Below are 22,861 nucleotides of genomic sequence, written 5' to 3' on the forward strand. Positions count from 1 at the left end.
TGATTCTCTCCAAATCATTAGATAGTAGAAAAAACTAGTAGGAAAAACGTTTGCTCACAATTTGCATTTACAATTGGATGTAAACTTGGCTAACGGTCATTTATGGTGCACTCACACCAGTTCTGTTTGGTCCGTTTTAATAAAACTCCAGTTCGTTTGAGGAGGTGTGAATGCTAGTCGACCAAAAAAGAAAACTCTGGTGCGGTTTGAATTTATATGTGAACACCAAGCCCAGCAGAGACTGCTCCAAAAGCAGGAAGTGGACTATAGGGCAGGGCATTCTGGGTAAATAAAACCAAACCAAATGTGCTAGCCTAGCGCTAGCAGGAGAAATGGTTCACGTTTTTTTTTTTACCAAAGACAAAGAAAAACCCTAAAAACATTCAAATCTGACAATACTCCACTTTGTTTACATTTTGTAAAATAGGAAGTTGCGCTCAGTGTCTTCCTCAGAGGATTTCATGTCGTTCTGTCCAGTGATTCTTGGTCCAGCGCCCCCACAGGCAGGGAGGGGAACAGGCTGCTTAAAGGATTTGGTTCGCTTGACACAGCGCAGTGTGAAAGAACCACAGCAGCTGAAAATGTAACAAATGTGTGAGAAAAAATGCAAAAACAAAGGAAATCAAAAGCATACATTACAAAACCACAGAAGCTTGCGGGTAGTGGTGCATGCAGCTTTCTGTACTTTCCTGGTCTGAAACAGAACCTCTATGTCCCAAACATTTCTGGTCTGTTTTCAGGTCCGAAGAGAAGCTGAAACCTTCCCGCTTTGTTCTGGAAGAAGACGAAGGTTTCAGCGACTGGAGTCACAGGTTGGAGAACCGTCATGAGACGGAGGAGCAGGAAAACTGCAGGGCGAAGGAGCACAAACCATCTGCAGCATCAGAGTCTAAACATGAGGATGAGGAGGAGGGAAGAGGAGAAGATGGAGGAAGGAGCTCTGAGGAAGATTCAACACGACTTTCAGAGAAGGTTTGTTCTCTGTAGAGTTTGTTTCATGGAGAAATCCACTTATGGAAACAAGCAAAAAGTATTTCTGAGAGTAAATGCAGCTGAGCTAAGATCAATTAATGCAGAACAGGGGCATCACTAGGTTTTAAGGACAAGGGGGCTTTGACCCGAGGAGGACGTGAGCAAACATTCCGGGCGAATACAAAAGAGAGAAGTTGCTTTTCCACTTTTAAAATAAAATTCAGGGTAATGAAAATCTCTTCTACTACAAAATATGAATGTGAACAGTTAATCTCTATAATTAAACGGTTTTCTAGCAAACATTGCTAAGATAATTAGCAAACTTTCATGCTTTTATCATCTTCAGTGTAATTTTAGCCATATTTTACACCAATCATCCAGACTATTATACTATGAAGCAAAGGGAATCTGACAGATTTATGATCACATTTGAGTTAAAAATGATCGTTTGGAAGATTATTTATTTAAACTCTTGTTGGGAAAAAAAGTTTTGTACAAAAGACATTTAGGCTTCAGTTTTCCTAAAATAGGACTACTGACGCCACTGATACAGAACTAATTAAAGTTCCTCTCTGCAAGACTTTCTGTTTCTGTCAGTTTAAACGTAATGTTTGTTTATCCGCTAACTACAGAAGAAGATGTTCCTTCATTTCTCCTCTGGCGTTTTGCAGACATCCAGCTCCCAAACTCCAGTCAGGACGTCGTACAGCTCCTCTGTCTTCCTGTCGCAGGACGCCAGGCAGCATCACGCCGCAGGACATCCTGCAGACCGGACGTCGTACCTGGCAGCAGGGACGATGAGGACGAGGTGAAGCCCACAGCGCCCCCTACAGCAGGGGTTCCCAAACCGTGACAATGCTGCAAAATATGTAAACAAACATCAACTGTTAGAATGTTTTTTATTCAGTTTTCAATAATTATTACATTTATTTAGCATAAATGCTGTATCATAGCTTCTGAATTTGGGAGAATATTATTATTAGACAATATATTATGACTTTATTACCAGATAAAACAAATTTTCATCACAATCCTCCCCCTGGAGGCCTTCGCTTTGTAAAATAATGTCATAAGGGACAAGGAGATTTTTTTTTCTTGATTATTTTTACAATAAATTAGGAAATACAACTTGGTATGATATTTAAAGATCCTTAATGAAAACATGTTTATATTTTCAAGTCTGTCATTGAGAAAACTGGTTGGAAATCGACCTATTAACAGCATGTTTATGTTTGTTTGCGTAACATCCTGTCCTGTCAGACACAACCAAAACTAACAGATGGCGTTCATGTTTGACCTGATTTGCTCCAGAGTTTTGCACAAATGTTTGTTTTGAGTTTAAGCAAAAGAAAAACATATAAAACTTTAGATAACTCACAAATAATATATTAACACAGAATTCCTACATGGAAAAACTTTACAAAAATCTTAAACTGTTGGAGAAATACTTTCACTATTTAAGATGCTGCATAAATCACTAAAAACAATATTGCAACACAAAAGGAAAAAAGTCCCCATGTCACCTAGGGGGCACTGTATAATCCCACTCCATGTCCAACTGTCACTTTTTATGTTTATAAATCTTCACTTTATTTCCATCATAATACTTAACAGCGACTCTATGATAGCTGCTAAAATGAGTTAAAACAATGTAGAAAGATGAAAACACATGTGGTGACTTCTAAAATTAACACGAATTAAACGTCTGCTGAAACAATTAATCAGATTCATTGTGATTAATTGATTATTGAAATTATCGTCAACTGATTCAATAATTGATTAATTGTTAACTGGAGAATACAGACTCAAAAAAGGTTGTTTGCAGAAAGAACAACAGAGTCAGAGCAGATATTTATCCCAAACTGGCCAAATATACACATTTACACACATTTTGCATTTAAAATAAAACAAAACCTACATCTGAAGGTATGTTCCACCCAAAACTCCTATGAATCCTGTGAAGCACCTTTTGATATCCAATTATTACTCAGTTAGTCCAAAACATAAAATCAACAGATCAACCGTTCACTGTTAAGTTGAGCTTTTCGCATGTTGATGTTAGAAATATCCTACAAATGATTAAGCGTCCACTAAAACCACTAAATGCTTTAGTGGACGTATTTCAGGCAATAAAATGTTGGGTTTTTTTCATATTTAAAAAGAAATTGAATTATTTGTTTATTTGCATATTTTAATGTGATTCTAATACTAAAACATCTGCAGAATATGCCAATCAGTTAATTAGAATAATAAATTTCTAAAATAATTGTTAGTTTCAGCCTTAAATTATAGAACAAAGTATCACAACTCCATTAAAGTGAGGTAGAATTGAGAAGCCAATAAATCCTTTCTAAAGCACTATTTCTAAAGCACAAGAAGCATATTTTAGTAAAATATTTCTGCTTCTATGCCAGAAACTTCGACCACAGTGGAGGAGCTCACCGGCTGGAAGTGGATGAGGAGCAGAAGACGCGTGAGGAGGAGGAGGAAGATGAACAAGAGGTGAAAACAATCCTGCAGATGCAGCGACAGACTTCAGCCGACGAAGAAATTCAGGAGGAGGAAGAAGAGCGAAGCTCACCTGGTGAAAACAGGGAAGAAATCCTCATCAGGAAGCAGCAGACACACAGGCCAGCGGAGGAGGAAGAATATCACAAAATGAAAGACGAGGTTTGCAAAAAATGCTGCAGAATTAACCCTGTTATTATTTTCAACAGGTTCATTTAAAACTTTCAGTTTTTCACGTTTTGAGTTACTAAAGGCGAGTACTGGATGCTCAGTATTCACTAAAACATCCCAAAATAAATAAATAAATAAAGCTAATTTAGATTCTGTTTTAATGTTTGCAACCATTTGATATTTTATCCTTCTGTAAAAAATCTGATTTGATTTTCTTTCTTTGTTTTTATTTTTGCTCTGGGCCTGTATGTGTAGACGTCTGCTGCACAGAACCAGGTGTAGTTCACACTCCGACCACTAGATGATGACAAAGCGCATAAACAACTATGTCAGCATTCACGCAGATTAATAATTCCTGCTAATCCTCTCACTAGACGATTTATTCTGATGAACATAACCAACAGCACTCCCTTTTCTCTAAACATGAGGATAGTTTTATCATTTATTGACAGTCGTGTGAAACGCAGAAATGGCTCATGAAAACTGCTGAAACATTTATTGTTCACTTATAGTTGAAGATTAAATTAAAGTTTTCTCATTATAAAATCTGCCTTTTAACCCTACAAAAATCACTTTAAAAAATGCCCCACATGTTGTGGATGGAAGAGGTTAAAATAATAAAACACTCTGTATTTCATTTTGCTCAGACACTGGTAAAAGAATGTGTAAAATTAGATGTTATACTTACAAGAACATTTTCTCATGTTACAAATTAAATGAGCTACTAGTGGAATTAGAACCTTTTCATCAATTTTAAGGAATTATTGACTTAAAACAAGCTCCTATATCTTACTGAAAAGTTACTTTTAAGTTAGTTTTGTCTTATCCCAAGTGTAGTTAGATATTTACACAAGAAACTAGACCAAACAAACTTGGATAGAGTTTGTCTTTTTGCAGTGTAGATAAGAAATTTGGGTTTGAATTTGACTCTGTGTTAGTTGGGTCACAAATTTCCATAGTTTCTCTCCTTTCTGTCTTTAGTTTCATAAAGGACTCAAACACATGTGGGTATTTTCTAATAAGCAACAGTCTGGCTTCAAGGTTGAAAGCAATAAAATGGGAAGAATGTTGCTTTGGCTCACACAGAGCTGAAATGAAATGTTACCTGACGAAAGCAGCGGTGATGTCAGATCCCAGACCAAATTCCAGTTTTTACCAGCAGCTCGTTTCCTGTTAGTCATTAGTCTTCTGCCCAACAACGCGATGCACAAAAGCCATGCAGAAAAGTGCAGATGCACATAATCACAGGTGAAATCCTCTCAGAATAAAAAACTCCTCAGCTTTCTGTTTCAGCGATCAGAGGAGAGTGAGAGAAGACGGGATGTGGTGAGCAGCGGGCCGGCAGAGTCTCACCATAACAACAGCGAAGGCGAGGAGTCGTTAAACTGCTATGGCCCCATGAGTCCAACATTCAAGGTAACCAGTAAAAACACAGGTATTCTGCTCAGCACATCTGTTCTGCTTATTTTTGGCTGCATCTCCTCAACAGAAACTGCTTTGATGAGACAAAGTGATGTTCAAAATGCTTAAACATCTTTTCTTCTTCTTTTGCTTGCAGAAACTCCTCATACAATTCTACCCAGTAAGTAAAAATAAAAAAATGTCTAGCAACCCGATTTTATTTCTCTGACCAAAAGTTTGTTTTGTTCTTTAAAAGTTTTGGCAACCAATATGCCTTAGGTTTTATTTTTTTATTTTTCCCATAAAGGAAGTGAACAAATGAGAAACATAATCACATCAGTTTGTTACTAGGTATATTAAGTTTCTTGTCGAGTTTTTTACTATTATTTTTATTTATTTATTTATTGTTTAAAATAAAAACAATTAAATTAGAAAATTACATGAGAGTTTATTCCAGAGGGAAAAACAGATACATGATATGAAAAATAAACTTCCAGTCAGAGTTTGTAAAACGATTTCAAAGCTTTTTGTTGTACATTATTTGCCCTTCAGGGATTCCGTACCTCTGTGACGTATCTTCATTATGTCCTCATTGTTCTGTAAAAAAAAAAAAATCTAAATGAACTGAAAATGGTGTGAATTGAACACAAGTTGGATCCGCAGCAGAAGATGAGAATCTGATCGCGTTTTTAAGAAATAGGGAAAGAAGAAAAGGTTACAAAACAATGTTTAAGCATGAAATGACATTTAAAAATCTGTCTCATTATGATGCATCTCAGCTCTTTGTGTCTCTCAACAGGACGAGGTGAACAGTCGAGTCTCACCGGATGGAAAATGTTCGGTGAGTTCACGCCTTGTTCACGTCGATCCGACATGACAGAAGAAATAAATCAACAAGCTGTTCAGATAGGCATCTTTAGGTTGTTAGAAATGTAGATTCATAGTTTATATGTACACATACAAATATACATTATAGGTATCAAAATGTGGTAAAATACAGTGTTTAAGGTTTTAAACCAGTCATTCTCATGTCTCATTTGTTTTTTCCTCAGATAACAGAGAGGACTGAGTCTCTCAGAAGAAGGTAAGTCCAACTTAGAAAATACTATTGATGCTATTATATATTTAAAATGTTGGCAGAATAACCTGGATTTATAATAGTGAATTCATTATATTTGTTTTCTTTAAAGAACATATGTTTCTAAGCTTTCCACTGTTCAGTAGTTCATCAATGCTCATTAATCTGCGCACGTTTATTTTTTATTCTTCATTTTGAAGCACCAGCAACATAAAGAAGACATCGCCACGGCTTTCTGTTTCTAAGATTGATAAGCGATTGGAGGAATACACACATGCTCTTGAGGTAAAACCATGTCTGCTTTTCTTTTTTTTTATTATTTAGAGATGCTGTTTAATTTAAACTTCTTGATTTCAAGCAATAAATAATTCACAAAGTCATATATTAACAGATATTTCTATTTTAAAAGAAAAGTATCTAGTTTTAAATTTTTTTAGTCTCAGTTGAACAAATTTATTCTCAGTTATAAAAACAGGATTTGGGTCACTTTCTTTCAAAACGTTTGCTATATATATTTTTAACTTGATTTAAAATAAAAAAATTAATAAACAAATTTGTATTATTCTTGATCTGCAGGTGGGGGCCACAAAAAATTAGCTCCAGGGCCACAAATGTCCCCAGTGGCACAATTTGGACCCCCTGGTCTAAAGTGCATGAATATCTCAACTTTTTGAGTATTTTTATGGAGCTAAATTGGGGCCAAAATATTTGTTCAAAATAAAAATAAATTGAAAATGAAAAAAATGTTTGTAACTGAAAAAAATTGAAACTGAAAAAATTTTCAAAGCTGATTTTCAATTTCATTTTTTTTTTCCTTTGAACAAACTTATGGCCATGATGTAGCTCCATAATATGCTTGCTTTTTTGAAGATTTCCTCAAAGGAAGGAAGGTCGAGCTGTCAGGCGCTGACCGACCTCACGAGCCCCGCTGAACCGGTCGCATCGAAGAAGAATCTGTTTGAAGCCGGAGACGCCTGGAACCAAAACATCGTCTCAGCCGCCGCATCCAAGGTCACGACCAAAATGGTCCATCGTTGAACACTGTCCTTTTCAAAGAAAAAAGTTCCTGGAGATTTCCGAGGCATCATATTGGTGTAGATCTTTTAGAAAAGTGGTTTTTCACATCTGTTTCAGGACGCAGACGGTTTAAAAGTTGGCGTGGCCGATCTGATCAACCAGTGGGTAAAAGGAGGCGAAGACGGAAGCAGGAGCGGCTCACCGTCAAAACCAGCAGTAAGATAGAGCTTCTTTTTTATTTCAAGCAGAATATCAGCTTCTTAGCTTTACCTTTTTTTTAGTTTGGCTCAATAAATTCAAAACAATGGTCAACAATTTAGGATTCAAATTTCAGAAAAGGAATTGCATCAGCTTTCTTGTGTTAGCTCTGACGGAAATTTGGGACTTAATGACAAAGTCACACTGGAAAAACAAAAAACCTTACCAAGTATTTTTGCTTAGTTTCTAATGCAAATATCTTAGTACACTTCAAATAAAACCAAACTAATTTAAAAGTAACTTTTCAATGAGATATAGGAGTTTGTTTTAAGTTAATAATTCCTTAATATTGAGGAAAAAGTTCTACTTAAACTGGTAGATTTTTTTTCACTTCTAACAGAAAAACATATTTTGTTAAAAGAAGAATCTGTTCGAAGCCGGACAGATTCCTTTTGGAATTACTGACTTAAAACAATTTCCTAAATCTTGCTTAAAAGTTACTTGCAAATTAAGATATTTACACTAGAAGCTAAACCAAAATACTTTGTAAGATTTTGTGTTTTTCAAGTTTGGAAGAAATATGGTCAAGAGAAAACCATTTCCTGAAAATAAAAAGTTCATCACAGTCTGAACATTAAAAGAAAGAAAAATTTAAATTCCCTTAAAGCGGACAGTCGCTGGTTAATCCCCGGATATAAACTCCACATGTCTGCAACTTTCTACAAGCTGCTCCTCGGCGTATTTATGGACAGCTGGATCTCCAGTTTTCCAAGTGTGTAGTTTCAGGTTGAGGAATTTATTACAACATGCCTTTTGCTAACAGTCAAACAACTGACAACACTCTTCTTCAGATGTTCAACATCTGTATTTACTTCTAAAGGCTTGAGGTATTGTTCATCATGCTCAAAGTGGCTCGACTGGAAGCGTGGAGCTTCTTCTGCCAGGAGCGTTTAAAGTAGAAGATGAAAACAGCTTCATCTTCGAATCCTCTTGTCACATTGATTTATCTGAAAGCTGCTCTCATTGCTGTCTTATTCGCTTCCTCATGTCTCCACATCTGGTGTCAATCAGGCGCAGCTTGTCAGAAGTTTGGCAGTTCATTCAGACAAAGATGGCAAACCTTTGTTTGTGATTCTGCCTGGTTTTAGAAAATAAGACCTGGCGGGGTTTTAAACAAGAAGAATTTATGGGAAAGCCTCGGTGACACATTCTATTCAACAAGAGACGGAAAGGTAGTCAGCAACACCGCTGAATTTCTCTTCATCACATTCATTTACGTGTTCATTTTTAAACCGGCAGCCAGAAACTTTCACCTAGGACAATCTGTCTAACATCTGGCACACATCTGTTATTTTATAATGTCTAGGGCTGGACTGTAAATCAATATCAATAGACACACGATCAATATCAATAGATAATTCAATATTTAATATATAGAATATTAACTGAACCCTGATCCAGAACCACACAGCATTCTGGGAGATGTAGGCAGAAGAAACACTTTAGCTTCTCAACCACTAGCCTAGATCAGCTAAGGCTGCGTTCACACTGCAGCCTGAAGAGGCCCAGTTCCGATTTTGTGTCAAATCGGATTTTTTTTGTTGTGGCCTTTCACACTGTATGTGATCTCCAGTGTGGACAGGCAAACGACCTGAAAGTGTCCCGCATGGGCAGTAGAGGGCGCAATAACATCAGCGTTCTCAGTGTTTTGCCAACCAACAGTGGAGCATAGCTTACACATTTAAAGTTGTTGTCCGACCGGAGCAGCATATTAACAACTTATTCCTCATTATCGTCCGTCATGGTTGTTGGTTTTCTTCCCGCTTTCCAGGATGCAGAATAGTGACATTTGTCGAGTATCAGTGACGTACAGGTCGGTTGAATGCGACCTGGACGTTAGGTCACATTTGAATCGGATGCGTTTCGGATACCCAAGTGGCCTAGGTCGCATTCGAAAAGAATCCGAGCTGTGCTGTTCAGACTGTCATGAATAAATCAGAATTGGGTCACTTCAGGCTGCAGTGTGAATGCAGCCTTACTCACTCAAGCTCTTTTGGTTGCCTAGCAACTCATTCATTCTTTGGTTACCAAGCAACAACCTGTTGAGTAACTTGCGCAGCAGGAGTTTATGATTTTGCCGCAGTGCCTCTTAGAAACTGTTTGAAAATAAAAAACAAGTCCGTGGAGTAAAAACTGTGGATGAAACAGGAAAGGCCACACCACCAGTTAGCATTTAAAACAAAAAAACTAATCAATAATTATCAATATCAACTGATGCAAAACGTTTATATTGCTTTTCAGCCGTATTGTTCAGCTTTACTAATGGCTAATGCATTTGTACCTTATTTTTATGCTAATTTTTAACTTTGCTTTCAAAAATATCCTAGCTAACAAAATATGTCTATAAAGTAGTAGTGCTATAAGAAAAGTTTTAGATAAATCAGGTGTCTATGAAATGCACCTTATTAATACTGTTTTCTCATTAATTTCAGGAAAATTCTACCAAGAGGTATAAATATGTGGTAACGGGTCACGGCAAGTATGCAAAGGTTTCTGGTAACGGCTGCGGTGAAGATGTAAGCTGCCAGGCAGGTGAGAAGTGTCCTTAAATGGTTGATAAAAAATTATGAATTGATTTAGTCTAATTTAGTGTTCACAATTTTATCTATATTTTTATCCTTTTGTGTTGCTTCTTGTTTTGTTTTTGTATGAAAGTAGCTTTCTATATTTTTCATACTGATAAAGATATATAAGTGTAAGTGTAGTTGTGACAAAATGGGTGTGTCAAAAACGAACAAAAATCTGTGTCATTATTTTGGCATTTTGCAAGCAGAAATGCATTTATATTAATATGTACAAATATAAATAAATGAAGCAGCTAAAAATGTTAAAATAAAGAATCATAAAACTTTTATTATAGGAGATATAATAAAAGAAGACAAACAGACAAATAGATTTGCTCTTTATATATTCTAAAAAAAATCAGACAGTTTACAAGATAGCATTAAACACTGGTGTAATAAACAGGGCTTTGCTCATTTTACGTTTTCTTTACCATCACCAAGAAAAAATTCATGATGAATCTTTTCTACACATTTTTTATTAAAGAAGGTTTTAGAGACAAAATGGGGTTTATATGGTTAAATTAAAAAAACTGTGCTTTCAAACATCTTCAACATTTATCCAAACTTCTTAAAAATCTTTTTCCATCTTCTTGGGCTTTCTTACAGTCACACTCTTCACTACCATCTTCTTCATCCTAACTCATCTTTTTTAACTTTACATCCTGGTTACTATCTCAACTGTAACCAGAATCCCAGGATTAGCGATTCTTAGCTCCCTTACTGAGCTAGCTTAAACCACAATATTGATAAATTCTGTTTATATGGGGATAATATACGTATAAAGTTACATTAAAAAAGGTGAAAAAAATGTTTTTTTTACATATGAACATGTTTCTAAACTAAATTTCTGCACCAAAAATACACCCTCATACAGCTTGTATGAGGCTAATGGTTAAACTGCTAGCAGATATAGCTTCATTCTAGTCCATCTGAAGCTCCTTTTGGCTCTAACGTTGTTGCTGTGATCGCTCCAGCAGCTTTTTAAAAATCTTTTTTCAATTTCTACTTTTATTTTAATGCCGGTCTATTAATGTTTAGAACGTTTCAAGTTCTATGACATCTAGCAAGGCTAATACCAACCAAGTACCTGTTCTGGCCCATTTCATTCCCTTTTCCTTTCAGAAACCTACTGTTATTGTGACAACTCATTTCAGCTTCATTCATCTTATTTTCCTCCTTTCACAAACCTTCTGTCCTGTTAATCCAGGAATGTAAAAGCCCTTTTTATCACAGCAAATAAAATCTGCCTGTCTACAACACACTTAAAACTTATTTACTTTAGAAAAATAGAAAAATGGAGCATGACAATTTGTCTACAATTCATGCATTCCAAATAATATTTATGACACCTTTAACAGAAAACAGAATCTACCTATAAAAACTACAGAATAAATGTTTTTTCTTTTGTTTTACTGTCACCCAAATTTCATCCTCATTGAATTTGTATTAAAAGTGCAAAAATGTTGTGTATGTAATCTAACCTTTTGCGGTAAATGCAACCTTTTTTTTTGACTTGTTGGCATTCTTCAGAATAAATTTTAAAAATCACCAGATTTGAAACAAGTATTTGAAAAGTGATGATTACATTTTAAAAGTATTATTTTCCCCTCGGTATAGATACACTTGCTACATACAACAGTTTTGATTTAGTAAAATCAGATATCCAACTATTTTAGCTCACATTTCCGAAATACTCTTTCCTCTGTAAGCCCTTCTGAATTTTTATTTTGTGGTAAATCACCCATAGGATAAATCACATCATCCATTAGCCTCATCAGTTACATCAGTGTTTTTAGTCGGACCGAATCCTTTCGCCGTTCTGTTGAAATCCTTACGTTCTTCCTCCTGAGATTTGCGTTTTATCAACCCTATTTCAAAAGCTGCTGCTATTTTATTCAGCGGCTTTTCTGCTGCTTCCTTCAGCTTCCTGGCATTAAACCGAGGGCTGTACAGTAAAATTGGCAGCCGGTTGACAAACGATGGCAGCACTGCCTGCTCGTCTTTGGAGGCCTTTTTCGTTTCTGAATCTTTGTTGTTGGAATTGATTTGGTGCATGATTTTTTCTTTGGTAGAGAACATTTGGAAGAGGAGTGCATCCCACATCTTTAGTGCCTTGGGTCCTACACTGTTCTGAATAACTTCCTGGTTCATATCCTGGTCAGCAGGCGGCATGTCCATCATGTTATCGGTTATTCCGTCACTGCCAATAGGAGTGACCAGAGGTTTGTCCACGGGATCAGGAAATTTGGGTTCCTCTGGCTCGACAACCATGTGCTTTTTTAGCCTTGTCCACCCACTGAGCTTCCCCTTAAGGCCTTTTAGCTTCTGGGTTGGTTTTTGCTCAGTGGATGAACTTGATGTTCCCTCTGCTACCGACTTTTTCTCAGTAGCTGAAGATGCAGTTGATGTCGTTGACTTCATGAAGGATTCGACTGCTGGCGTTTCCTCGGGTGTACTTATGGCCTTCAGAATGTCCTTGCCTTTGAGTCCAGTTTTTAGCTGAGATGACGGTGATGTTCCTCTGTTTGGAGATGGAGCTTTGACTGAGACTGAGGCCTGGGGCAGAGAGGCAGGAGTGGCAGAATCAATCACAGCATCTTTTACTATGGACGGTTTCATGACAGTGTCTGCTGCTGGCTGTTCAAGGGAAGCATTCTCTACTGGTTTTTCATTATTCAAGTGCGAACTAGACTGGATTGAATTGGCGAGAGGCTTTGAAGGCTCTGGCTTTACTAATGAGGGTTTCGTTTCTGCCACGGCAGAGGAAGGTCTTGACTCTACTAGCTGAATCGACGGTTTTGCTTTTAAAATTGATGCACTGTTCAAAGCTGAGTCACTGGCCATGCTATGTTTAGTAATTAGAGAGGAGAGAGTTTCTTCTCGGTTTGAAAATTTGTTTGTTTTCATGTTTTCCGGTGGGGAAATTAGTTTTATCTCATTGACCGAAGCGTCATTTGGTGGAGACGTTTTAGTTTCTGGTTTTAAGATACTTTCTTTGACTGACTTCTCATGCTGCTGAACCACACTGTTTGGTGTAATATTTTGAAAAGGCGTACTGGGTGAGTGTTTCAGTTGGTTTACAGTGGTTGGGGTAGGGTTTGTGTTTGCCGAAATGTCCAAAGTAACAGGACTTGGATAGGACTGGGGTAAAGTAGGAGCGTACGTTTGTATTGGTGTGTAACTCACCCTTGGCTCAAGTAATGGAGAAGCTCTTATTGCTGCCCATGTTTTATTTGTAATTGGAGGACTACATGGGACTTTGAAATCTTTGTCAGCTTCTTTGAGAGGTTGGATGATTTTAGTAGAGTGTTCAGCATATGGAAAGGATTGAGGATTCTCATTTGGGGCATTGGTTTGGGATATTGTTGGGAGTTGATTAGCATTACTAAACTGTTGAGATGTATTTACTGGCAAAGATATTTGATTAGGCTTTACAAGCTGAGTGTTTTCACTTAAACCAAATATGTTAGTCTCAATTTGACCTGATGCAATGGATGTCTGCGCTTTCATTGCAGGTGTTGAAGAATTTTTAGTTTTTGACGATGGACTTGCTAAGCATTTAGGATCCATAACTGGCTCAATAACAGCGTAATTTTCCTTTACTGTAGTTTTAATAATTTGGTGCATAGGTTCTTCTATTGATCTGTTCACATGCTGAAGATTTGGAGACGCTTTACCCTTAAGAGGCCCATTAACTGATCTCTCATTCATTGAAGACTTTGACGCAAAATGATTATCTAATCTGTCCGATTTTATCTGTGGACTTTTTGGTGGGATTTGCCTCATTGTGGGGCTGGAGGGAACCACAGTTTTACTAGGTTGCTGAACATTAAGCGCTGGTTTAACAATCACTGCTGACTCTGCTAATGTTGTTAAAGATGCTTCCATGTGAAGTATGTTTGGAATTGTGTTTTCAGTTGTGAGAATATTGTCAACATTGCTGCAGAAACCAACATTTGATTGGGCTGTCAAGTGCTGAGTAGCTCCATTTTGCGCAGATAAACTTGTGTTTGCAGGTAGTTTATTGGATAACTTACATTCACTTATTGGCATACTCATGTTCCCTATCTCCTTTGGTGCAAAGCTTTCTGCTTTGGTGTTTGCTAAAGAAAAATGGGGATTCACTTGAGAGTTTAGACTATTCTTTGTAGTTTGTGTATACATTTCTGTAGATGTAAATGAAGTTGCATGGAGAGTTTCTGCTTGCATGGCTTGACTTGGGAAATGCCACCCCAGGTTATTTTGTGTTTTTACAGGCACATTCGCAGGTATTGTTAGCTTTTCTAGCTCTTTCATTGGCACATGTGGATGGTTTGTGTTCGTTGTAGCTCCAAGTGTGGTGTGGGTTTTTGTTTCTGTGGTAGGTTTACTTGGTAAAATATTTGCATTCAAAAAATTAGATGGGAGCAAATTGAAGTTGTTTTTTAGAGCTTGGTGATTTGTACAAACTTGAGTTTCTGTACTGTGTGGATGCATAATTCTTGTGCTTGTTTTTGGTGAGGATACTATGCAGATATCGTACTGCCCAGAGCAAACAGATGCTGTCACAGGCTCATGAGGAAGCATCAGTCCTCTGGTAGGGATAAGAGGCTCTTTGGGTATTTTTTCATGAGTGTGCTCTGTATTTGCAGGTGTAGATGACAAGATGTTCCCCATATTTGTTTTATTTGGTAGAGTAATGCTTTTGCTTGCCTTAATTTGGCATTTCAACTCAGCATCGTTTCTGTCTTGAACACCGTCATTTGTTTTACTAGACAGCTGGATTTCTGAAACCAGTTCAGCAGACTCTTTACCTGAAATAGCTCTGCTATTTATAACTTGACTTTCTGGGAACTTACTCTGTACCTGGGCTATAGGGTTTGGAAAAACTTTTGTTTCACAGTCTGCTGGATTTGTTATAAACGTGGCAGCTGGTTGAACATTTATATTATTGAGTAATGATGGATTGACTTTAGTAGGACTTATTTCCATTTTTTCTAATTGTTCATTTATATTTGTAAGATTGGACAATGCAATGCAGATTTTATCAGGCAAAAAATTAGTTTGATCAAGAGTTGATGGTTTGAGGGGAACATCTACTCCTTTTGGTTTAGGTTGTGATTCTGCATTTAAATGTTTGACCAAAGGTGAGGAGTAAATGTTTAGGCCAATGCTTGTTTTTTGCCCTGCTTCTACTGAAAACTGCACCAGACCTTTTGTGTGTACCTCACCTGCTTTAGGTATTGGTATTGAAGCCTCTGAGTATGAGGCTTTAGTTGTGGATGCATCACTTGTGGATTGCAGTATTATTTTCTGTGCCAATCCAAAGGGAAAGTTGGGTTCTATTGTTTCCACTGCAGATGTTTTTACTGACTCTATCCCAACATCCTGAGTTCCAGTCCAACTTTCCTCTGTGATATCATTATATGTGAAAATCCCTTGCTCTGGAACTTCTGTGTGGGATGACTGTTCTTTGTGACCCATGGAAGTTAGGTCCTCAAGTCCATTGAAATGTTTTTCTTGCTTTGAGACACCTGAGTCCTCTAGAGTTTTGTCTGTATGGATGATGTCAGAGTTTTCATCAGTGGCAGGATGCGCAGCACTGCCATGGGAAAGACCTGTCCTTATTCCACCATAGGCAGCATACTCAACTGGAGTTAGTCCGTAATATGTAGAACGGGATTTGGGCTTCGAGCTTGCTAATGACATTTGTGTCTCCAAAAGTGAGGTCAAAGACTTGCGTGCCTCCACTACAGGAGGACGATAGGTGGAGAACACTGGGCTTGGACTTTGTGACCCTTGCACTGAAATCAAAGGTGAAGGGCTGAGATTCTTTGGTACAGAAAGAAATGATGGCACCTTTGGCAGAGATGAAGCTTTGCTTTCTTCTACCTGGTCTGTGTTGGGGTTGACAAACTGTGTTACTGTAGGTCTAACCACAGGAAATTCATGCATATTCATATTCTCTCTGTGGTGTGGTGACTCACAAGTGACCAAACTTAGATTCATTGTACTCTTCCGTGTACTGGGAATTTCTATCTCTCTATACATGTTTTGTTGTTTGATGAAAGTTTGGTTATTGTCATCAATTTGCTTTTGTGCTTCAGTCACAGCTGAAGGTTTACCCAAAGACCAAGTTGGAATTGATGAATTGTCTCTAAGTGCCTCTTTCTTAATAACTGGTGCTTGTAAATCCTGGAAGGAGTTGAAAGTAGGGTTGACAGTGGATGTAAGTGGGTTGGGTTTTGATGTTTCAAAAATAGGAGTTGATATTTGAGCTGGTGTGTAAGCCAAAGGTGAAGGTCTCACACTCTGGATCAAAGGTGAAGACAGTTCTTGATCAGTATTTAATGACGGCACAGAGGCTTTCTGACTGAATCCTCCAGAAAAAGAGGCTCCTTGGTGGGCTAGGTTCATCACTGTGAAATCCTGGACAGAGTGAGGTTTGGATATCTCATAAAATGTGGCCTTAGATGTGTAGATTTTAGCTGGCATGGCTTCAATCTTTGGCTCTTTCACTGCATCGACAAGAGATATTTTAGAGGCAGTTATCTCAGAAGACATCTGCCGAAGAGCACTGTTGCCAATGCAGGCTATGTTAGCTCTAGTTAATGTCTGTCTCTGAAAGTCATCCTTTATATTAGTGTTTGTCTCCCTCTGGCTGGGAATGAATGGCTGTGTATGAGTGTTTGAAACTGATAGGGGCACTGGAGCAGGAGAAAGACCTGCAACGTGAGAAGGCATTAGGTCAATGCCGGAGCTGGCAGCACCAGTGGACAGGGTCAGGCTGTGGGTTGATATTTTTGGGCTGCACTGCGAAATGGCAACTGGAGAGACTGTTGTGACTGACCCATGGGAATTTGATGTCATGTTGAAAGCTGGGGGAAGACGTGGTGCAGAAACCTGCTGCCGTGCTGCTGAAGATGTCAAAGGTGGAACTATGAAGGGAGAAGCATCATCAAATAGGAAAGAGGAGCACTCGTACAGCGGAGCCACTTGCGGTTCAGAGGTCCTGTACCCAGCTGGGTGGGATGGAGGGTGGAAGCTATTGGTTTGTCCATTAAAACTGCCCTGAGGATGAGGGAATGCAGGTACAGAGTGATCGTAGAACGAGCCAAAGGGATAACCGGAGACAGAGGAGTCAGCAACGTAGAGTGACTCTGGTGTCCTTGGTGGGCTGCACTGGTCACTGTGCTCTAGGTCTGTGCTGGCTTCATTGACAGGCGATAAGCAGGAGCGGAAGGGGATGGGCGTCTGAGAGAGGCTGCCTTTTTTCTTGGCTCTCTTCTTCTTAAGTTTCTGAAGCCTTGCATTGTCCTTGCCTGGTTTTGGCAGTAGAGGGGGAGGATACTGCTGCGAAAGGTCTGTCTCCAGTCCATTAGTGTAACACACTTCCATCAGCATTGCACGTTCCTACCAGAGAAATGGAACATAACAACAGAGACTCACTGAGTAACAAAAATAGTTATACCACTAAATAATCCACTTTCATACTCACTAGGGAAAAAAAGATTTTTGACTTTTTTCTGAGAATTTAGACTTTAATATCCTTTGATTTTCTGAAAGTCAGAATTCTGAAACAAAAGTCAGAATTCTCATTTTGATCTCAGAATTCTGGCCATTTTCTCAGAATTTTGACTTTGATCTCAGAATTTGTTAGAATTTTGACTTTTTTTCCCTCTGAATTCTGATATTTTTTCCTCTGAGATCAATAGTCAGAATTCTGAAATTGAAGTCAGAATTAAGACTTTTTTCTGAGAATTCTGACATTTTTTCTGAGAATTCGAAAGTTAATATCCAAATTATGAGTTTTTCAAAAAAGTCAGAATTCTCATTTTTTCTCAGAATTTGGAGTTTAATTTTCTGATATCAAAAGTCAGAATTTGTGGGGGGAAAGTCATAATTCTAACTTTAATCTCATATTTCTGACTTTTTTTCCTCAGAGATCAAAAGTCAGAATTCTGAGATTAAAGTCAGAATTTTTTTTTTCCTGTGGCCCTAATCCTCTTCTATACATCTGTTTGCTTGATGTAAACTAAAATTGTTTAGTAGATTAGTATAAATGATATTAATGTCTTTTTTCCCTTCTTTCATAGCTGAACATCTCTTTGAAGATTTGTGAAACTCCTCTTTGGAATATTGGACGACAAGCCACTTCTCTTTTTGTTGGGCTATAATCTGGAAAAATACCAAAATCTTTCTTTTGCTTTGGGACTAATATCTTTCTGTACTTATTGTATCTTGAATACAATCAAACAAATCTGAATAAAGTACTTTTTAGCCTTTATTAGTTTCTTTATCCCTCCTCTGTCAAACATTTATTATTTATCACAAGGTATAATCGTTCTCTTTTACAGTGCTCCCAGTATAGTATTCAGCTGCTTACTGGTTTTACTCGTATAACCCCTGTCATGACTTGGAGACAAGTGAGAACTGAGATCTTATAACACCAGATTCATTTCCAGGCTCAAAAGATCTTAATTGTGTCCTGAAAATGATGCACAGTTACAAGATGCATGTGAATTAGAAATAGAATGACATTTAAAGATGTTTCTTAAAGTAGGTCAGCTTTGAAATGATGACAGGCTATTTACTCAGTCTTCTTATGAAGATGGTCATGGTTTAAAAATTACCTCTGCAATAAATAGAAGTAAACCTCAAGTAAGACGGTTGAAAACTACAGGAGGGTGACTGAGTTTCTTCAGCAAGGATGGTGTATCCAAGTAACGGAGGCTTTAAATCAATTCACTGGTCAGTTTGAGTACATAAACAAAGAAGTCTGACCAATGAACAAACTGAATATTCTCACATGGTTTGTAGCGACAGGTTTTGGATCTCTTGGAGTTTCTGTAAAAAGAAACCAAGCTACCTTCAACGGTTATAAGTTAACAAACTCAACTTTGGACCAAAGTTAATGTACTATAGGTGCAAAAATAAATTTTAAGTTCCGTAAAAATCTGAAATATTTATGAAAGTATGAACTGTAAATTTTAGAAAGTAGCATGAATTCTTGGTAAGTACCAGAAAGTAAACACTAATGTGGAAATTATGTGCACATTTAAACCCTTAATAGTAACAAATGTGTTAGTATTAGGGGTTTAAATGTTATTACATAAAAGGCTTAAACCCTTTATGTAATAACATTACTCTCTGTAATGTTACTCCCATAGTTTATCCTCTTTTGGCAAAACGGGACAAAAAAATTTTTATTTCTATTCTAGTCTATTACAGGGCTGCATCATTCTTGAAATTGCCCAGATATTGGAGCATGATCACAGAATTATCAAATGTTTTGTTGCAAATAGACAAGAAACGTGTTGAGAAAAATAAAGACCCAAATTAACTGCCAAGGATTTGAGAAGAATCAAGCGTTAAGGTACCATGAACTCATTATCTTCAAGTTCTTTCATATTCCACAACTACAAGATGTAGGAACAAGATGTTCATGATCAGAGACATGGCCAAGGTAAGGGAGGCTGAAACCTGACACAAAAATTGAAGCATCTCACTGGGCCAGGAAATATGTGAACACAGATTTTTCAAAGGTTTTATAGGCTGATGAAATGAGAGTGCCTCTTAATGGAGAGGATGGATGGTTCCATGGGTGCATCAGTACCTGGCACAGAGCTCTACTCTGAGTCAGATGCCAACAAGGTGGGAGTGGGGTACTAGTATATTACAAAATACATCAAAGATCTGTTGTTGTGTCAACCTTCCAGACCTCTCAGGTCCGCATCCCCAGAACCAGAACCAAACATGGAGAAGCAACTTTCAGCTTCATGCACTACAAATCTGGAACAAATTTCCAGAAAACTGGAAAACAGCCGAAACATTGAGTCCCTTTCAATCAAGGCTAAAAATGCACCTGTTTTAGAGTTGCTTTTGAAAAAGTGAGAAATTTATGTTAAGGTCTGTTATGGTTCATGTAGCTTTGTAATGCGATCATATTTATTGATCATGATACGCTAATTGCTAATATGTTGAGCTAATTTGTATTAGCCTACTACGAGCTATATTCGTTATTGCTTCAGTTAGTACTGATTCATAGTAGAATGAAATATTTTATTTCTTATTTTCTATACAAGTTCTTCTAATCGGGGCGTGCTGTGGTGGTGTGGGGGTAGCACGACCCTCGCTTGGAGGCCTTGAGTCCTCGACGCGGCTGTCGCGGGTTCGATTTCCGGACCCGGCGACATTTACCGCATGTTTTCCCCCTTTCCTGTCAGCCTGCTTTCATATAAGGGACAAAAGATCCACTAATCAATTAATTTTCATAAATAGGACTGAATTATCTCTACTGTGTGACAAATATTAAAGCAACATAATTGGCTCTCAAAACTGGCCTGGTGTTATTAAATATGAGCTGGTTGGACTTTTCGGATGAAAAAAATCCCAAAATCTACTCCGAGACCTACTACAAGATTTTAGAAAACATTTTCTTCAAGTAGTGGGACAGAAAGAAGTCTGCATATTCCAAAAATATAATTTCCATGCAGGGCAATGCCCAACAATAGAATAGTTGCCCAATAATTGTGCAGATAAATATCTGAAAACCTTTTACTTTCTTAAGTATTTACGTTTGAGCTTTGTTTACATTTTGGATTAATCAACACTAACATAGATTGTGATTAAGAAAAATGATCTTCCACTATAAGAGTTGCCTAATACTCTAAAAAAAACAAAAAATCTTACCAACTATTTTCTAGTGAAAATATCTTAGTACGCTTGAAATAAGACTAACTTGCAAGTACCTTTTCAGCAAGATATTGGAGCTTGTTTAAATAATTCTTGAATATTGATTGGAGAAAAAAAACTTCTGGTTCCACTAGCAGATAATTTCACTTATAACACGAGAAAATTGCATTGTTATAAATGAAATAATCTGCCAGTGGAACTGGAACTTCAATATTATGAAATTATTGACTTAAACCAAGCTCCTATATCTTGCCGAAAAGCTACTTGTTAGTTTTGTCTTATTTCAAATGTACTAAGATGTTTGCAATAGAAACTAGACTAAAAATAATTAATAAGATTTTGGGTTTTTGCAGTGATTGTGCACACAGTGTATACATTCTGGGTGAGCTGCAGAAATATTCTTACAAAATTAAAAAAATAACCTCTAATTTCTAGATTAGAGTGATCACAGTTTAATCAGTGGCACAAGCTTTTGTTTGATTCACCATCACTAATTACAGAACTAACAGTTTTTCCAAATTCAAACTGATATTTTCAATCAAAAGGGGGGAAATCTGTGAAAGCGATCAGAATAAGTTGTGTAGTGAAGGTGTTAGAGAGTTTGTGAGTGGCTCTGGGAGAGATCCACGTTCTAATTTTAGTGCGATGGAAATAAGAGCAGCACCTGCTGCCTGCTGTCCTGTACTTAGTGGAACCGCTTCAGTTCTCCTGTAATCAATCTGAGGCTCAAATCCTCTCAGAGAGGCTCTGACTGCCCGCTGAGCCCCGTGTAGCCGTGTGAGAATGTCTGTTAAATTTCTACTTCAACCATAATCTCTCTGCTTTCTCCTAAGAAGCAATCAAGTTTAACAGGATCCCTAACAGGATGTTTTTTACAAGCTGAGGCTTGGTAACTCTTGAAAACTTTGCTTAACTTGAATTATTTGAAATCTGAAATGCTTTTTGAGTAAATGTTTATCACAAATCCCTGCTGTCAAAGTGACTCCTGTCATCGCAGAGACAAAAAGCGCAGCTGCAACATGAGACGCCCCCTATTTAAGGCTCTGGGACGGGACATCAGGGACGTTTTCACTCCGGCAGCAAAAGAGGAAAGTGTAAGATTAGCTTTGTGTTAAAAGTGGGCCATGACCTCAATCCATCTACTTTAAAAGCAGTTAGTTAGATGAAATTAATGGTTTTATATTCGCATTGTTAATCTAAAGCCTTACCTGACTTGGACGCTTGTGCTTCTTGTGTTTTTTGTTTCTTTTATTGGCTGTGAGGGAAACAACAGTGTGACGTTAGAGCTCATTTCTCACTAAAATGACAAGAAAAGTTTTAAAAATGCAGCTGTATTAGCTAATATGTGATTCATGCTCATAATCATCCATCTTAGCACAAGAGTATGCAAGGCATGCAGGATGTTAGGCGCTTGCAAGCCCATCCTCCTGAGGATACATCTTAATGTCTGATATGCATCAAGCATTTGAAATTACGACTCGTGCACAAGCTGTTCTCAAGCTCTATACGCCACGTTTGCAGGCCATCGCCTGGTCGGTATGTCAGGACCTTTCACCAGAACCAGCAGCAGACTCTTATTTTGAGTGGTTTACCTTCAGCTGACGGGGGGGGGAAAAAACTGTTCTCTGCTTGTTAATCCGGGCTCAGAGAGCAGCAGGGCCGCCTCATCCTGAAGTCAACTGGAGCCTCGGGGAGCGAGCAGCGGTGCCTGCAGACGCTCCAAAAATAAAGCTGTTGCCTTCAGTGTGTGTTGCAGGGGCAGATGGGGGTTTCCGGGCCACCTGAGACGGCGCAGGTGCAGCCCCTACAGGCGGGCGACGGCCACCTCCACCTGGAGGAAGGTGGCAGAGGAGAAGCTCTAATCAACAAACTGCCTCTGTTACTACTCCCATAACTTAAATTAGGAAACTTACAGAGGATTTTACAAACAGACTTTACCTGAATTACTACTTCACACTGTAAAATAGTCAGTTTATGGATCTGAATCTCTTAAAGATAAGAACTTTAATGTTTGATATTTCCCCCCCCCCCGCCCCCCCCCCCTGACTTTTGCTCACAATTCTTCACTTGAAAAGGATAAAACTCAAAATTGTACCAAGTATTTTCGGACAAGTTTTTTGTGCAAATATACACTTGAAATTTGACAAAATTAACTTGAGGTGAATTTTCATCAAGAAAAGTCAAAAATGAAAAAAATGCTAGTTTCACTGGCAGATTA

The 22,861-nt window shown here is 37.8% G+C and overlaps 2 protein-coding genes across 6 annotated transcripts in view; one reads left to right on the forward strand and one right to left on the reverse strand.

Moving 5' to 3' along the window:
- The window catches only part of LOC114142655 (non-muscle caldesmon-like), a 28,743-nt gene extending 10,508 nt beyond the window's left edge, over window positions 1-18,235 (forward strand). For 2 of the 4 annotated variants that reach the window (XM_028014010.1, XM_028014013.1), the window contains 13 exons: window positions 741-972; window positions 1,644-1,780; window positions 3,387-3,642; window positions 4,945-5,067; window positions 5,210-5,233; window positions 5,852-5,893; window positions 6,105-6,136; window positions 6,331-6,415; window positions 6,974-7,141; window positions 7,265-7,363; window positions 8,494-8,577; window positions 9,838-9,937; window positions 18,045-18,235. In XM_028014010.1, the coding sequence (XP_027869811.1) occupies window positions 741-972; window positions 1,644-1,780; window positions 3,387-3,642; window positions 4,945-5,067; window positions 5,210-5,233; window positions 5,852-5,893; window positions 6,105-6,136; window positions 6,331-6,415; window positions 6,974-7,141; window positions 7,265-7,363; window positions 8,494-8,577; window positions 9,838-9,937; window positions 18,045-18,070 (1,408 nt within the window). In that variant the 3' untranslated portion in view covers window positions 18,071-18,235. The remainder of the gene's footprint in view (window positions 1-740; window positions 973-1,643; window positions 1,781-3,386; window positions 3,643-4,944; window positions 5,068-5,209; window positions 5,234-5,851; window positions 5,894-6,104; window positions 6,137-6,330; window positions 6,416-6,973; window positions 7,142-7,264; window positions 7,364-8,493; window positions 8,578-9,837; window positions 9,938-18,044) is intronic. The other 2 variants (XM_028014011.1, XM_028014012.1) reach the window with 2 other exon arrangements.
- LOC114142653 (mucin-17-like) lies at window positions 10,233-22,783 on the reverse strand. Of its 2 annotated transcripts, XM_028014009.1 has the most exons (4): window positions 22,236-22,783; window positions 21,852-21,898; window positions 15,180-17,361; window positions 12,233-12,525 (listed from the first exon to the last, which is right to left on the reverse strand). In XM_028014009.1, the coding sequence occupies exons 3-4, from the start codon at window positions 17,350-17,352 to the stop codon at window positions 12,353-12,355; spliced, it is 2,346 nt and encodes a 781-aa protein (XP_027869810.1). In that variant the 5' UTR covers window positions 17,353-17,361; window positions 21,852-21,898; window positions 22,236-22,783; the 3' UTR covers window positions 12,233-12,352. The 2 variants fall into 2 exon arrangements, with proteins under 2 accessions (XP_027869809.1, XP_027869810.1); XM_028014008.1 differs by having other exon boundaries at window positions 10,233-17,361; window positions 22,236-22,779.
- Window positions 22,784-22,861: the final 78 nt, after the last annotated feature.

The sequence above is a fragment of the Xiphophorus couchianus genome, chromosome 4 (genome assembly GCF_001444195.1).
Source record: "Xiphophorus couchianus chromosome 4, X_couchianus-1.0, whole genome shotgun sequence".
Lineage (NCBI taxonomy): Eukaryota > Metazoa > Chordata > Actinopteri > Cyprinodontiformes > Poeciliidae > Xiphophorus > Xiphophorus couchianus.